General features: G+C 33.7%; 2 protein-coding genes and 1 non-coding gene across 3 annotated transcripts; 1 reads left to right on the top strand and 2 right to left on the bottom strand.

Annotated features, from left to right (window-relative positions):
- Positions 1-4,448: 4,448 nt before the first annotated feature.
- LOC105125541 (zinc finger protein ZAT5) lies at positions 4,449-5,972 on the top strand. Its single transcript, XM_011026036.1, has one exon. It carries the CDS (start codon positions 4,869-4,871, stop codon positions 5,769-5,771), a length of 903 nt encoding a protein of 300 aa, XP_011024338.1. The 5' UTR covers positions 4,449-4,868; the 3' UTR covers positions 5,772-5,972.
- A 1,867-nt stretch (positions 5,973-7,839) lies between these two features.
- Positions 7,840-7,913, bottom strand: TRNAI-AAU (transfer RNA isoleucine (anticodon AAU)). The gene has a single exon. It is a non-coding gene; the product is annotated as a tRNA-Ile (tRNA).
- A 4,857-nt stretch (positions 7,914-12,770) lies between these two features.
- LOC105125540 (ras-related protein RABC2a-like) lies at positions 12,771-15,287 on the bottom strand. The gene is made up of 6 exons (XM_011026035.1): positions 14,972-15,287; positions 14,564-14,632; positions 14,055-14,120; positions 13,721-13,839; positions 13,426-13,554; positions 12,771-13,252 (listed from the first exon to the last, which is right to left on the bottom strand). Exons 1-6 carry the CDS (start codon positions 15,114-15,116, stop codon positions 13,142-13,144), a joined length of 639 nt encoding a protein of 212 aa, XP_011024337.1. The 5' UTR covers positions 15,117-15,287; the 3' UTR covers positions 12,771-13,141.
- Positions 15,288-15,989: the final 702 nt, after the last annotated feature.

Genomic DNA, 15,989 nt, shown 5'->3' with positions numbered 1-15,989 from the left:
TTTTAATATCAATTTATTAAAACAATTTAAGAATATAAAAAATATATTAATTTAAAATAAAAAATTAAATTTTTTTAAAACATTTTTAAAATACAAAACCAAACCAAACCATGCATGTTATTCTTAACTTCTTAACTCCTTGATCCTACGTTGCAAGCAAAAAACGCCAATAAAGTTCAAAGAAGTATGAAACATGTTGTTATACTAACTCCCTTGAGAAAGTGATGTCCAACTAACTCTGAATGTTAACAGTGACAACTTCAAATTCGTAGAAGGTCTTGGGGTTTGTCTTGCACGAGTAATATCACGCAATTAGTTTCAAATCAGTGTTAACTAGCAGGTTTCGCTAGGGTGGTCAAGAGTTTACAGCTCTTTAGGTGAAATGAGGGCCTGTACAGTAAATTTCTCTAGTGGTAGTACCACTTCATTAGGAGAGAGATGCTCTCTTTTTCTGTAATTAGGCATGGCAAACCATTCTAGCTCTGCTCTTGCTTCCCGTGGGCATTCATTAGATCTACCAGATGACGCGTACAGTCATCCGTCTTTATATTTGTGGTATTTTCTACTGCATTAAATAATCCATCTTAATTCAAAAACTTAAATTATTAAATAAAATTTTAAAATATAATTCATATTATATTCTAACATATTCCACACTATTATTTAAATAAAATAAATACAATAATCTTAGTAGCTTGTCTTTTTTAGCTAGATGACAGTGATTTTAATTTTACTCGATCGTGGTAATTTATTTGGTGATGATGTCGGTTACAAGTGTTACCTGCATTTACCCTTGATATTAAAAGCTTGTTGGAAATGTGGTCGGCTATGTAGCGCTAAAAATTTTAATTTTTTTATATTTTTTGGATTGTTTTCATGTTAAAAATAATTATTTTTTAAAAAAATTAAATAAAAAAATAATTGAAAAAATTAACTGCTAAACATGCACTAAACCTCCCTCGCAGGAGCAGCCGTTGCAACAGTTGACTAGGAAAGTGGATCGCTATTCGTTGTATTAATATTTTCCTCATGTATTAATTAATTCCTCTTAACGAGAATAAATTATTTGGGAGTTTTTCGGTTGCTTTAGTGTCAACATAACATATTCCATTGAGTGGCTCAGAAGCTACTATATACCTCTCTCTCTCTCTTTCATGGATGACTTGTGAAGTATAGATAGTATAGTGTATAGTATAATAATATAAGAGAATAAACTATATATTATGAAGTCGTTTATACATTCAGTACTACTGGCATCCTTGTTAGCTAGCAATCTCTTCCAAGTTAGCTCTTTGCACACTTTTTGCAGAAGCACAACATGAAAACAAAAGGGAAGTGTGAGATCATGTGGCGTAGACGATCATGAGGATAAGAGAGGAACCCATGATTATGAAAATCCTTTGCTTGCCTAATTCATGGTTTCTTGGGGTGGTTCTGGGTCCTGACGTGCCTCGCACAACCAATCAATAATGGCTCTTCACGTCAAGAACTTGCCGACCCGTTATGCATTGACTCGCTACCTACTTGCTCAGGAATATTAATGAAGTGAAAAAAATTCAGTGATCACTACCACTATGCATGAACCATGTATGTCATGGTCAATTGTGTGCGAGATATTGTAGATACTCCCCATCTCCTTTGTAGAAAATTTTGTGATCTTAGGAATTAAAAAATGGCCCATCTTGATTTTTGAGATTTATCAGAAGAAGATTCCACTTAAGTTCGCAGTGAGGTTGGATCACGCTTTTATCTTCTTTTTCAGAAAACTTTAGAGTGCTTCGTAAATAATTACTTAATGGTAGAGAAATATAAATAAATTAGAGAAATAAGAGAAATAAGAGAGAGAACATATATATAAGCCAAGATAAAAATAATATTATTATCACTTTCATGTATCTCAATGTCATTTTTTCTTTCACTATTTATCCTTTTTTTTTACAAAATAAATTCATGAAGTATTGGTAATTTCTCCTGAAATACTCTAAAATCCCGCCTCATCCCTCGATCCAAGTGAAAATCCTTTTTGTTTTTTGGGTTGAAACAAAATTATAGGATGGAAATCAAATACATGGCCAACCGTAATTCCCATTAAAAAAAAATTATGATTCATTATTAGCAATACTAATTATCAGGTATAAGTATTTGTAGCTTGCACCCAAAATAAATAATAATAAATTAACATGCATTTATGATTAAACGAGTTTTTTTTCATTAATCCAATGAAATTAAGGCACAATCTTCGTTTCTACAACGGTTTCTTTATTCAAAGGCATGTGTGTGTGTGTGTGTGTAAAGCAAACTTTACTAATTAACTCAAAAGATAACTTCTTTGTTTGTAATAAAAAAAGTCTAAGAGATCATACATATGCAAGCTTTACTTCACTTCAAAACCCTCTATGTTATCGAATGAAGTGAACTCAGTGATTAGATTGTGAAAAAATAAGACAACTTGAGAGAAGGAGGTTTGTCATTGGATAGTGGCCCGTACATTAATGGATGCTTCGAATTAAAAGGGAATTGCATGAACAAGACCTGAGACAGAACTAATTGTGTGATTAGAAAATGGAAGAGCCATCAGCACATGAATTGAATGATTAGAAACAAATTATGTGCTCAATAATGCATCATGTAGCACTCACTAAGATACTTAATCCAAGTTTTTAATTAATGCTTAAGATACCCCCTGTGTGGTATTGGATAATAAATCTATTTCTTGAATTTCAATGGAATCGCAAGAACAATGAGAGAGAGAGAGGAGGGAGAAATGGAAATCCTCTCCTTTGCTAATTAAGAATATTGTATGAAACTATCTAGGTGATAGTTAAATGGTAAAAACTTGAAATTAAATGATTTATTTTTTCTGTAATTTTAAGTTTGAATTCTTAGTTGGTCATATGATGACTATTAAAAATTTATATAATTATTAACTTTAAGATCCATAAAATTAATAATGATATGTGAAAACTAATCTGGATATGTACGGTAATGTAAAAAAAATATTATATATATTCAAATGCTATTTTTTTTTTTTTACAGAGATCTTCGTAATTTTGAGTGAAACAGCCTGCCCGCCCCCAATGGAGTAGTGGAATAATGGAGCACGAGTAGCTAGGTGCTTACTATATAAGTAAGTAATGATGGGAAGGAAAAGGCACAAGAAAAAAGCCATGAAAGGTTGGTCATGCAGACATGGAAATTATAAGGAAATAGACAAGAAAGAGGAGCACCGCAGATTCCGTGGGTTCCAGGCTTGCACTCCAATCATCTCTGAGAGAGAATCTTTGAGGCAAAGTAATGGACTTTGCGTTGCTTTCTTTGCATTGCTTTCTCTCCCTTCTCCTCTCGAACACACACTCTCTTTATATATATATATATATATATACTCCTTTTTCAATCAATATATAGCATATTATACACAAAATCCGGTTGCCTGTTATATGCAGCAAGTATATTTCTTCAACAAGAAAAAACCTAGACGGAGTTTAATTGTCCGGTCAAAATGTTATTTATTTAAAATTAATTTTTTAAATATTTTTATATCATTTTAATATATTAATATAAAAAATAAATTTAAAAATATTTTTTTAATATATTTTTTTGAAAAAACTTTAAAATACAAGCACACACAACACTTCCAAAATATGCTGTAAGCAGAGCACCTGCCACTCACTTGCACTCGCCCCTTTCTTCAGACATGGACCCTAGGAACATGTCTCTCATGTTCTGTGTGCCTCTAGAAGTAACTAATTTGAATATTTTATTTGTTGGAAAATAATTTACAATAAAATTAATAAATAATACTTAAATTTCATATATGCAAACCCGTATTTTGGTGTGTAATTGGTAAAACGTTGATATGAATTTATTAAATGGGTTTTTAAAATATTATTAATGGATAAATACCCCACACACATAATTACTTGGAACCGGCATCTCAAAGAAACTTCCATAAATGAATTTCTTACTTAGTTTTATTATAAATGGTTTGTTTAAGAAGTATCCTGTATTTTATAGTCGAAAACTGACTTGAAAATACCTTGATTATTAAAAAAAAAAACGAATAATTATCTGGACCAACATTTATGCAACAAATTAATTAAGCAAACTGAAACAGGGTTTTGTTGATAATTTCTTTCTTGAAAAAATAAATTCTGTTCAAAATTTATATAAATAAATAGTGAGTTTAATACTTGACAGTAAAGATTAGCACCGAGTCCGCACATACAGATCGGTTTGGTGATGGTATAAACTAAGAATAGTGTGTGTGTTCATTACAACTCACTATATACGCATGAGTGGAGGTGCGATTTAGCGGCCAAAGAAGGGGTGGATGAGAGCAATATTAGCTAATAATACTGTGATGCCAAGCAATTATGGGTAATTAATCAGGGTTTATTTTATTTTTCTTTGGTGTGTTGAAGTGAGTTGGCAAAGTGTGAGAAAGAGAGTTTGAAACGGACTTGACATCAACGAACACCCTCTCCTTACCAACTGTTTTACTGCCTGTTTGTCTCTAATTTTACCATCTTTTCTGTTCCATCTCTGTGTTTCTGGCTCTTGTCTCCTTGTGTTATCCCTCTCCCCCACTCTTTTGGTCTAATTTTTGCAACTCTTACCCTATTTATAACTCGTTGCTATATAGCTTGCAAACTCAACAAAGGATAATTGGGCTCTATATCATTGCCTCAGACTAATTCTCACTTGACTGTTCCATTGGGTGTCCTTTTTTACTCCAAAAACTGTCACCTAAAACAAACCTTTTCTCTCTTGCATTCATTCTTTATATAACCTTGACTCTTCTAAACATTAATATCCCATCAATCCTGTTCTCTCTCTCTCTTTCTCTGATCAGGTACTGTTGGAGAAAGATGGAAGCTTCAGAGGAGGTCGCAGCCAATGTTGTGAAGGGGAAGAGAACAAAGAGGTTGAGGGTTCAATCACCAATCCCTTATGGTTTGACTGCTAATTCATCAAGCGGAGATGGTGGTACCAGCTGGTCACCAACAAGTTCCGTTAATGAATTTCAAGATAGCACTGAAGAAGAAGAGGACATGGCTAATTGCCTTATCCTTCTTGCCAAAGGCCATTCAAGAGATTTCCCAACTCAACAACAACATCGTCAAGACTATGATTCAAGAGGAGGAGGGGCTTACACCACCAAATTCAACAGTAGAAAGTTCCTAGAAACTGCTAATTCGACAGGTTCTGGCAAGGTTGGTTACTATGTTTATGAGTGCAAGACTTGTAACCGGACATTTCCATCTTTTCAAGCATTAGGTGGACACAGGGCTAGTCATAAGAAGCCTAAGGCAACCCACAACGATGAAAGGAAGAAAAATCTTTCACCATCTTCCGACGAAGAAGATGGACACTACAAGAATGTTTCTTCTCTTTGTCTTCAACTGAGTGATAACAATGCTAACAGAGGTACGTTTAGCAATCACAATAAAGGCAAGATTCACGAGTGCTCAGTTTGTGGTGCGGAGTTTACATCTGGACAGGCCTTGGGTGGTCATATGAGGCGGCACCGAGGTCCTCTTCTGTCTAGCACCACAACCTTGTCATTAACACCATTGGCTAATGAATCTGAGGAGCCCAAGAAAGCAAGAAACGCACTTTCTTTGGATTTGGATCTCAATCTTCCAGCCCCGGAAGATGAGAAATTTGCCTTTGCTTCCAAGAAACAACAACAACAACAACACCAGCAGCAGCAGCAACAAAACACACCTCTTGTCTTCTCCAGCCCGGCTTTGGTGGGTTGTCATTACTGAAGAAGGTTATACTTCTCTTCTTCCTGACTTCTTCAGAAGTTTTCTTTCTTCTTCTATTTGATCAGACATGGCCATTAATTTGATATTGATTTACCAGATAATTTGTTTCTAATTTTTTTTTCTTTGTGAGCTTAAAAGGATCATAATTAATATAACATTCTTTTAATTCTTTTAACTATCTAGCTTGATCAAATATTGTTATGTAGTGGACTTGAATTGTGTGTAAAAGCTAGCAATTTCTGTTCTCAAAAAGACTCTAAGCTAATTCATGAAAAGTGCATGATACGTAGGCATCTTTTCCCTTCTCTTCATCATTGGTTTTTGTTCCTTTTTCGGCAGAGGGAATGTGTTTTTCATGAGAGAGTGTTTGGCCTGTGTTTTTCATCCCCACCAAAGCCAAAAAGTCTGTTGCTTTGGTTAATTTTCTTCATTGTTTCACATGCAAAAATGCCTCTCTGCTAACTTCTCTTTCTTTCTCATGTTCAGATTACAAAAAATAGAATAAAAACGAAGCATCATAACATCAGAAGAGAGTCAGTAAGGAACTGCACTTCCCATATGAACATTCCACCTCTTGCCCTTCTCCTCGATTAAAATAACAATTTCCTTGTAGAAAATGCTCTCCCTAGCTACTTGGCTATTTTTTGTTCTTTTCTTGGCTTGGTCCACACCTTCTTGTTAGTTACTAGCCTACTCTATCCACCTAATCAGTAGATGCCACCATTAATTATGAACTGCTTCAAGAACAGAAGTTTAACAGGCTCGAAATAGGATTCTAAACTCTTATACTCTTCTACATTTCAACTTTATATGCTCTCTCACTACATGGGTGTAAATTTATGTATTAGCACTGCATTTAAAATAATAATTAGTTGTTTGAAGCTAATAAGTACATGAATTTCATGGATTTTGTTGCCTAAAAGGCTAGCCGGTTATGGTCAGTTTAGTTACCAAATTACATCTATTAAAAACAGGTCGATCAATCCATTTAAAAACTTATGGCATAAGCATGCATGTGTTAAGCACAAAGTTGGCGATGATTTCCATTAAGGGTTAATGAAGACGATGGTCCTTGTACCAAAACCTTGGCCATGTATGACATCTTTTAAGCATCATAATTAGGTCGTTTGTGTAGTTAATTAGTGCTAATTTGGGAGTTGGGTCAATTGTCTGGGGAACTAGCGGAACGCGTGGCCAATTTTCTTGGTTTAATAGGTGGGATTGCAATTAAGTAACAGTAGAAATAAGCTTTTCAAATTGTTTTTTTTTAATATTAAAACAATTCAAAACAAAAATAAACTTTTTCAGAAATACAACTCAACCTTACTCTAAACACAGATTAAATGCATACATAAAGAAATTATTCCAAAAGATATAGATGCATGGTGAACTAACTAGGCTTGTTCCTCACTTTCCTTAGTTTTTTGATCTCCAAGATATCCTAGTCTTATTATTTGTTAAATTTTATTATTTTAGATGAATGGAGACAATATAAAAGTAAACTCTTAAAATTATTTTTTAAAAAATAGAATCAATTTACATGAAAGTTGATTCGAGAATATCTCTTATTATAAAAGAAATCAATAGAAAGTCATAAAGGAATTTCTCATAAATGTATTAATGGAAGCATGAATAACTTGTTTAAATTAATCTCGATTAAGAAAATTAGAATATGTTTTGTGTTATTGGTTGGTATGCTCTAACTGTGACGCCGTATCAATAAAGTAATTAATATATGGTAATTGATTGTGGTGTTTTGCTTTCAAAACAATATATTCATACTTTAATTAAATATTACTTTTAAATCAATTAAAAATATTTGAAAGTAATCTTGCTTTTTTGAAAAACATAAAAACACCAAACATGTGCTAATGCACAGTATCAACTACAGTTGATACTCTTATGCTCACATTCTAGCCAGATATTGATGCTACAAATTAATAGGCTATTATAAAATATGTTTTTCTATTTTATCTTATCTACACCCAAGAATCCCAAAAGAAAATGCCACCTACAGTTGAAATGAGCGCGAAACGAGAAAAGAAAAGGAAAGGCCAAAACAGAATCATGGCCCATGCAGGTTTCGAACCTGCGACCTTCGCGTTATTAGCACGACGTTGTAACCTACTGAGCTAATAGGCCAGTTTGTTTGATGGGCTGTGGTTTAAAGTAACTAACTTGTAGTGATTTAATAATTTCGATTACCGTAAAAAAGACAGTTTCGAAACAAAATTAAGAATTATTGTGACAAAAAAACAGCGGATTTGCATTATGACCAAAATAAAATAAAAAATAAAAAACAATGAATTTGAATAAAAAGGCAATTGTGCCTATGGAAAGGCTTATCCTTACAGTATTCCTTTCATTTCTCTTAATTTTTTGTGCCTCTCGTCTGCCTCGCCTTCTTTCACTTGAACGATAATAATTAATACCCCTTCTTCTCCTACATTCACATATCAAGACCCTGGCTATTTTTCTTTTTTTAATAAAAAAATATTTAATTTTGGGATACTAATGAAAGACCTGATTAATACTCCCTCAGTTTTTCAAGAAATGTGTTTACCATTGTCATATATAAGTAAAAAAAAAAAAGGGAGCAATGCAAGGCTGTCCAAGGATGTTTCACGCAGAATATTAATGAATTCTCCTACTAAAGTGCCTGCCTCATCCTGGCGCTTCAAGCTGCGATGAGTATCAAAACCTGTTGCTGGGCGAGGAAGAGAATAGGGCAGATCACGCGATCGCGTATTGCCTCCAACGGTAATAATAGCTACTTTTTAAGTATTTTTTTAATTAAAAATGTATTAAAATAATTCTTTTATTTTTAAAAATTTATTTGTAATATTAACATATCAAAATAATCTAAAATAATAATAAAAAATTAATTTTAAAAAAAATCTTTTAAAAAAAAATCGTGGAACCATGAAAACAAATATGCTAAAAAGCATATTAATGCAATGGTGAGAGGGAGACGGGTTAGTCAATTACAAAGAGGTATCTCTTGTACAATAATTATCAACTAATTAGCCCCCCAACTATCTACTAATTCTCAATGTATTCTCCAAACAATAATAGGAAATTGAAATTCAGTTCCTGAAGTATTATATATTTCTTAATTCGATCCCCTGTTTGAAATACCACCGTTTTGAACCGAAATATCAAATTCTTTTGGGACCCCATTTGACTTGATAAAGGATGTTTGATGCTTTAGGGATTAGACCCAAAATAAGAAAAACTTTTAATAAATCAACTTGTGAGTTGGTAATTAATTAATTAGTTTGGGATTAAATTGAAGTTTTCTCATAATATTTATTTTTTTAAGTCATGTGTACCTATAACATCTTTTTGTTTAAGCTTTTCAACCTGCTTTTTATTTTATATATATATTGGAAAGTATTATTTTTTATGCCTTTTAACTTGTTTTTGTAAACAAAAAGTACGTTGAAAACGGTCTTATCTGTGTGGATGATGCTCGAGAAGGAGAAGGGCTAACACGAGCAGGAGGTGCCAGATTTGGGAGGTGAAGGAGGGGTGGAGCTAAACAATTGAACGAATCCGGTTTTGAACGAAGATATTAGACAAAACTATAAATTAAGTTTTTAAAAACATTTAAGAAATATTTTTTTATTAAATTTTTTATGTATATCTAACAAGGATAACGAGACTATATTTATTTTATACTAGAAATCTTTTTTAAGTGAAGATAATTTTCATTTTATAAATCATGATCGATAAAAAAAACCTTATTTATTCTTGCAGTCTTTTATTATATAGAGTCTTGTGTTACCATACAAGTAAGAGTCTTTTTTGTTTTTATATTTTAAAAATATTTTTTAAAAATTTAATTAATTAATTTATTTAAAATTAATATTTTTTATGCTATCAAATTATTTTGATACATTAATATTAAAAATAATTTTTTTAAATAAAAAATATATTTTTAATAAATCTCTAAATAAAAAATATTTTAAAAAATAATCTAAACAAATATAAAAAAATAATAATCAGAACTTCACTTCTAAATAGCCATAAAAAAATAAAAATAAAAGTTTATCTGGGGTGGTCTCTCCTCGGCAGGATTGGGGTCGGCGTCATAGACTCCAGGCTCATATGTCAGCATTAATGGAGTATCCCTTTGCGAGTACGACACCTGTTGATTGTGTAGCAAGGCAAATCGTAAGCTGTTGGTAACAGTGGGGATAAATGTTTGTTTCAGTGTCACATTCAAGGTTACTTGAGAATTAGGACTGGCAGCTCCTGGAGTAGTGATAGCCTGGATTCACATAAAAAAATATGTAAATTCTAGGAATTTACTTGATGGGCCTGGCTTGATTGATGGAGAATTGCATATAAAATGGGCCAGGTCAACTTGGAAGAGGCCCAGTACCAGTGCGCTGGAGCAGAGATAAGGCACCACTCCCATGCCCCCAAGATTGCTAAATTCAGCCGCATTAACCCTTTTTGGCGTCGCGCATTTGGGAGTCCGCCATGATTTGTATGATCCTTCACGTTCAACCACCACCTCCTCCTCCTCCTCCTCGTTCTCCTCGTCCTGATGATTTTGAATCCTTGAAATTGAAACTCCACAGGTTCCTTACATCGCATATTCTAAATTGATATATCTTTTTCTGCATATCACATAATATATATATATATATATATATCATCTAATTTTATTGTGTCCCAATTAATTTATAGTAATTAAGCCAAATGGACCTCCTTAACCTTCCATTTCATTACCTTGAGCTAATAGCTATCCTAAAGGATGCATAAAATTTTGCAGAGGGTTCAAGCATGGGCCTTTGTCGTTCATTAACATCCAGTCAGGGACTGTGGGGTTGTTAATCAACGTGTTTGTGAGATTTTGACATCATTAATTATACATAAGATTAATGATATTTATACTAAATTATTCCTAGCATATATTTTTTGTGAATATTATCAATATTGATGCTATTCGAGATACATATATTGGGACGTATAAAATTACTCTAGCAAAAAGAATTCCAACAAAACGGTGTAGTACCTAATTTATGTGATGGGGCAAATGACCTTGTGACCATAGTTTTAAAATTCGGCCCGACCCGATAAGTTGACCCGGGATCCAGTCGACTCTGGGCTGGAACCGGGCCGGATTGATGAAAAAATAAGATAAGCCATGACCCGACAGGTTGACCTGGAAATCCAGATGACCTGGCAAAACCCGGTCAAAAACCCAGTTGCAACCCGTTGATTTTTGTTTTTTTTTTATAAAAACAACATTGTTTTGAATTTTTTTAAAAATAGAAATTGACCTGGCCAATTCGGTCAAAACTCAGAATCCAGATCTTAGACTAGGCCGGCCACCAGACCGAGTTTAAAAACTATGCTTGTGACTTTGTGAATTCCAATCACCAATGAGAAGCTCGAATTCATCTTCTGGTTTAGCGAAAGGTACACTAAGAACCTAACGCTTGTTAGATGCTTAACTCTGATGGGAATCCCCCGACCAACTTTCTGGTAATTGATGGATAGGAAAGTAAAAAAAAAATTCAATTTGGTCCCTGACTTGGAACACGTAAGTTCAATTTGAACCGGACACAATTGGATAGTTTGTCCCGTCCACTGCATCTTACCATGAGTTCGGTCTTGGTTGCATCCCGTTCCTGCACCATCAAAATCAAAAGAAAGCCGTGCAGGCCTTGATTTTTTCAGCAGAATGCTTCCTCTTATAATTTATCGAAGCAAATACTAATGTCTTCTTGTGTGTGGAAAATTAAATTAAGTTACATTGGTTATTGTTTTGGAAATGAAAGAGATAAAAACAATGAAATAAAAAAAGACATGTCTCTTTATATTTTTAATTTTAAAAATCAAAAAATTATTCAAAAACCATTTCCAACATATATTTACTTTATGGTTTTGTCCCTATTTTTTTTTATTAAATGTGTTTTTATCTCTTTTATATTTTTTTTATTTTATCTTGGTACGTAATGCAATGTCCAAAAGTTTTAATGTGATGTTATAAAAAATAAAAAAATATTTTAATATATTTATTAAAAAAATATTTTTTAAAAATAACATTAACTATAATACCAAAAACACTTTCAACCACAACCTGACACCCGTAAAACAAGTAAATGGAGCAGTCTCCACGTGCACTAGGAAGCCAGGCAGCCTCCTCCCAGCGCACCAAAACGTCAGGATAGCGATGATTCCTGTAGCCATAATTTGCCCAGCCCTTGCAGCCACGTTGACTGAGCCCAAACTATGTGCTAGCTGTTTAATTTCTGTCAATTCTGTTATATCCCGAAACTTTTCCTCAATTGTGCTAGTTTGCAAAATATGACTATTGCTCTAAAAAAAATTTATATGTATATTTTATTTTTAGGAGTTGGTGTAATTTAATTCAATGTGATATTTTTAAGAGTATGTTTTAATTGAAAATGTATTAAAATAATATTATTATTTTTTTTAATATAATCCATTAAAATTATATAAAAATATAAAAAATAATGATCAGATGTTTTTAAAACGAAAAATAATTTGAAAAATCACGTGCATAATAGACAAAATCTTTAGACACTTTACGTACCTGACACACTTTAGAGAGAGAGAGGGGGAGAGAGAGAGAGAGAGTACCTTAACCTGCTGAACTATCCGACTAGCTAGCAGTCTGGCAAGTTTTTTCCTTTGAGAGTCCCAGTTGGAAAGATTCAGCAGGTTTCTGACATTTTTAAATTTCAAGTCAGCAATCATTTTCAAATTCTCATCCTTCAAGTTTTCTCATGTGTAACTTGAGGTGCGAACAGCTGTGGGATGTTAAGAGGGCTGGTCAACCAACCATTCACCAGAGTACTCAGCTTCCAAATATTCTGGACTGCTAAAGATTTAAATTATTTCAAGCTCTTTTTCTTTCAGCTAGTGCGAAAGCTGAATTGCTCATAGTTTGGTATGGCCGACAGGACATTCTGCTGGGTGTTATAATTATCCTGCTGCTCAAAGTGCTTGACACTGAAATGATTGTGGTGTTCCCTCCACTGAGAAAACTTCAGTACTTTTAAAAGAATCGATGAAAACCACTTTCCCTGAAAATATACTATACAAGTGCTGCCAATTTTAACAACGTTCTTATTTTCTGCCCTCAACTGTGTGTAAGCATCTACTTTTCTCTGCGTGATGCACACCGGTTTGGAAACAGCATTCACAAGCAAAAGATGTTACAGCACTCAACTTCCCAAAATTTTAGAGGTTACAGCGGAAGCAGTAAAGATGACCATAAGAATAGATCTCTAAGAAGAGCATGAAATCGTTGACAGAGAGTGAAGGAGATCTGGCCACCCAATTGCCCTTGGCATAGATTTTGCGTCGTAATATTACAGGCGGTTTAATTAGGAGCAGCAACCGCCCCCACGAGGTGCCTGGTATACTTGTTTCTCTTTCAGAATCTGTTGTCTCACTACTACTGAACCATTTTCCAATAAACTAGGAACCTCCGATATCTGTAAAGCAGTAGAAATGTTCAGAATTTGCACTAGATGTTAAACAATGAGAACTACTTGTAGCTCTCAATTCTTCCATTAGATTTACTACCATTAACTTTTAGAACATATTGCAGATTCAGAGCACAGTAAAGAAAAAAGATAAAAGGGCATTTTCTTCGATAGCAATGTACCTTTAATGTGAGTTCTTTGAAACATTGCAGAACATTTTCCCTGGTTTTAGCACTACATTCAAGAAATGAACATTTATGCTCCTGTGCAAGAGCCATCCCTTCTTCTCTACTTACAACTCTTTCACTATCCTGAAAGCATTGCATCATTCAGACAATGTGCCCATTAAAAGCACAAAACTTGAAGACAGAAGGTCTCTAACATGACATGGAGGAATATAATCGACGGGCTCTTAATATTTAATGCGCATGCATGCATGTGTCAAAGTAGGAAAAGATACGAAGTATTTCAGCTTACCCTATCAACTTTATTTCCAACAAGTATTTTGATACACTTCTGATTAGTGTAGAGCTCCACTTCCTCTGCCCATATATCTGACAAATTTTCGAAGGTTTCCCGTCGCGTCACATCATAAACTAAAACGAAATCATAGCACAAACTAATCAGGATTTTATACATATGCATATCGCAAGGGAAAAAGCAAACTGATTCTTAACTAATTTAGGTTGTCTCACTTAACCAATAATTATCAAAAATCAGGTAAATGAGGGGAGTTCAACTCAAGGCTTAACAAAATAGGATAACTTTAACTATATAAAATATGTAGTGAATGCTTAGACACTTGCCATACCAAGGATTATTCCATGTGCCCCCCTATAGTAAGAGCTTGTTAATGTTCCAAACCTCTCCTGCCCAGCTGCAATACAACAGAACTCATTATTCACACACCGCTTATTCTATACCTCTCCAGGAAAGAAACACCTGCCGAATCCAATCTGACACTTTATAAAGGGAATAGAGTTTAATTCAAATAAATAGTTGGCACTTGGCAGCTTTGATCTAATCAGAACCGTGTCAAATTTTTCTTCAGTATGGAAGGAGAGTCGATGAAAAACAGACTTGTTGAAGATTTTTCTTCAGGTATGAAAGGAGAGTGGATTGGTACAGTTGATGAGGACAGCATCATGCACTGGATTTATGCCATCCAGAAATCTATCTAAAGGGGAAAGGGTTTGTTTGATCTCTTCATGTTAAGTGGCCGTTCGGATCCCATGAAAGCAAATGTTTCCCCAAGTTCAATCGGGGATGGAGGTTTGGAGCGCAGAATTCAGAGCTTAAGAGCCATTTTCCTCTAATTACCTGTGTCCCAGATTGTTAACTTCAATCTTTTCCCACCAAGAGTGAGCACCTTGATTTTAAAATCCACACCTGCACATTTTTGAAGCCTTCCCCTTTAAGACACTACACATTTCAGAGCTAGTCAAAATTATTGAAGAATAAAGACACGAGCAAGGCTAGTGATTTAATCCACTTGTATACACCCTGAATTCCTGATCAGATTCTAGATAGAAGCACAAGTATGGCTCTCACAATAAATTCCAGTCACAAAACTTAAATGAACAAAACAATCTCACCAAATTCGCCACTGAAAATCTATTGTCAAATCTCCTTACATGCAATTAAAAGATAGCTAGAAGTTGCAGCCAATGCCTATCTGCAAATTTGCCGCTAGAAAAAGAAAGAAAGGAGAACATTAAATGACAGTACCGATAGTGGGAGAAAGGTCTCGAACAGAGTTGGAGATGAAACTTAAGAGAAGACTACTCTTGCCAACCCCAGAATCCCCAATCAACAGAATCTTAAATGAATAATCATAACTGTTATTCCATCCTTTAGAAAAAGAACCCACCATTTTTTCTTTAGTTCTTTGCAACCTAAACTAGATACTGGCAGTTTCTAAATGAAAACAAGAAAAAACTGTACGAAGAGGTTAGAGATTTGAAGAGCAAGAAAGCATAAAACGAAATGGGAAATTTCCTGAGGTAGGAGAGGACATGAAAGGTGGGGTTGGCAGATAGTGATTTCTTTTGGTTGATGATGATTTATTATAAAGTAAGATTAAGAGTTTAATCTTCGAGAGAAATGTCTTTTTTGTTTGAATTTGAACTTTTTTTATTTTGATAGCTGCACGCGCCATTGCAGGCCTCTTGGATTTACATATGTTATGTATTAAGGAATTTGGCCACTAATTAATCTGTATCCTTGTAATTAACTCTGTTCATTGCTTTTAACTCCTCTTTTTCATTAATTTAATTAATGACGATTAAGTAAAAAGGAAAAAAAAAGGAACAAAATTCCCCTATCTATATTTCTCTGTAGTCGATTCTGACTACTTATGTCGACGTAGCACGTCCAAGTTTTTTTTTTTTTTTTTTTTTTTTTTTTTTTTTTTTTTTTTTTACCATGCTCAAGGTTTAGCTTTAGACCATTTCTTCTACATACAGATATATTAATTAGTAATTAAGATAATCCAATTAATTTTTTTGAATTAACACACCGGTTCATTATTGCAAAATCAATTGTATTTTATTTTGGAATTAAAATAGTTCCAGTCTTTCTCTCCGTTTCTTTTTAATTTTGAACCAACAAATTAGCATTTCTCCCATGTCAATATATCCTGTCCTCACCAATTAGCACAACACTTGTCATGAAGAAATTCTTAAATATTGATTTATTATACTAAAATAGTTTTATTCAATTTACATGCTAGCTATCCAAAAGATTT

This window comes from Populus euphratica, unplaced genomic scaffold, assembly GCF_000495115.2.
Source record: "Populus euphratica unplaced genomic scaffold, PopEup_1.0 scaffold22.1, whole genome shotgun sequence".
Classification (NCBI taxonomy): Eukaryota; Viridiplantae; Streptophyta; class Magnoliopsida; order Malpighiales; family Salicaceae; genus Populus; species Populus euphratica.
This window is presented reverse-complemented; position numbering and strand designations above follow the sequence as displayed.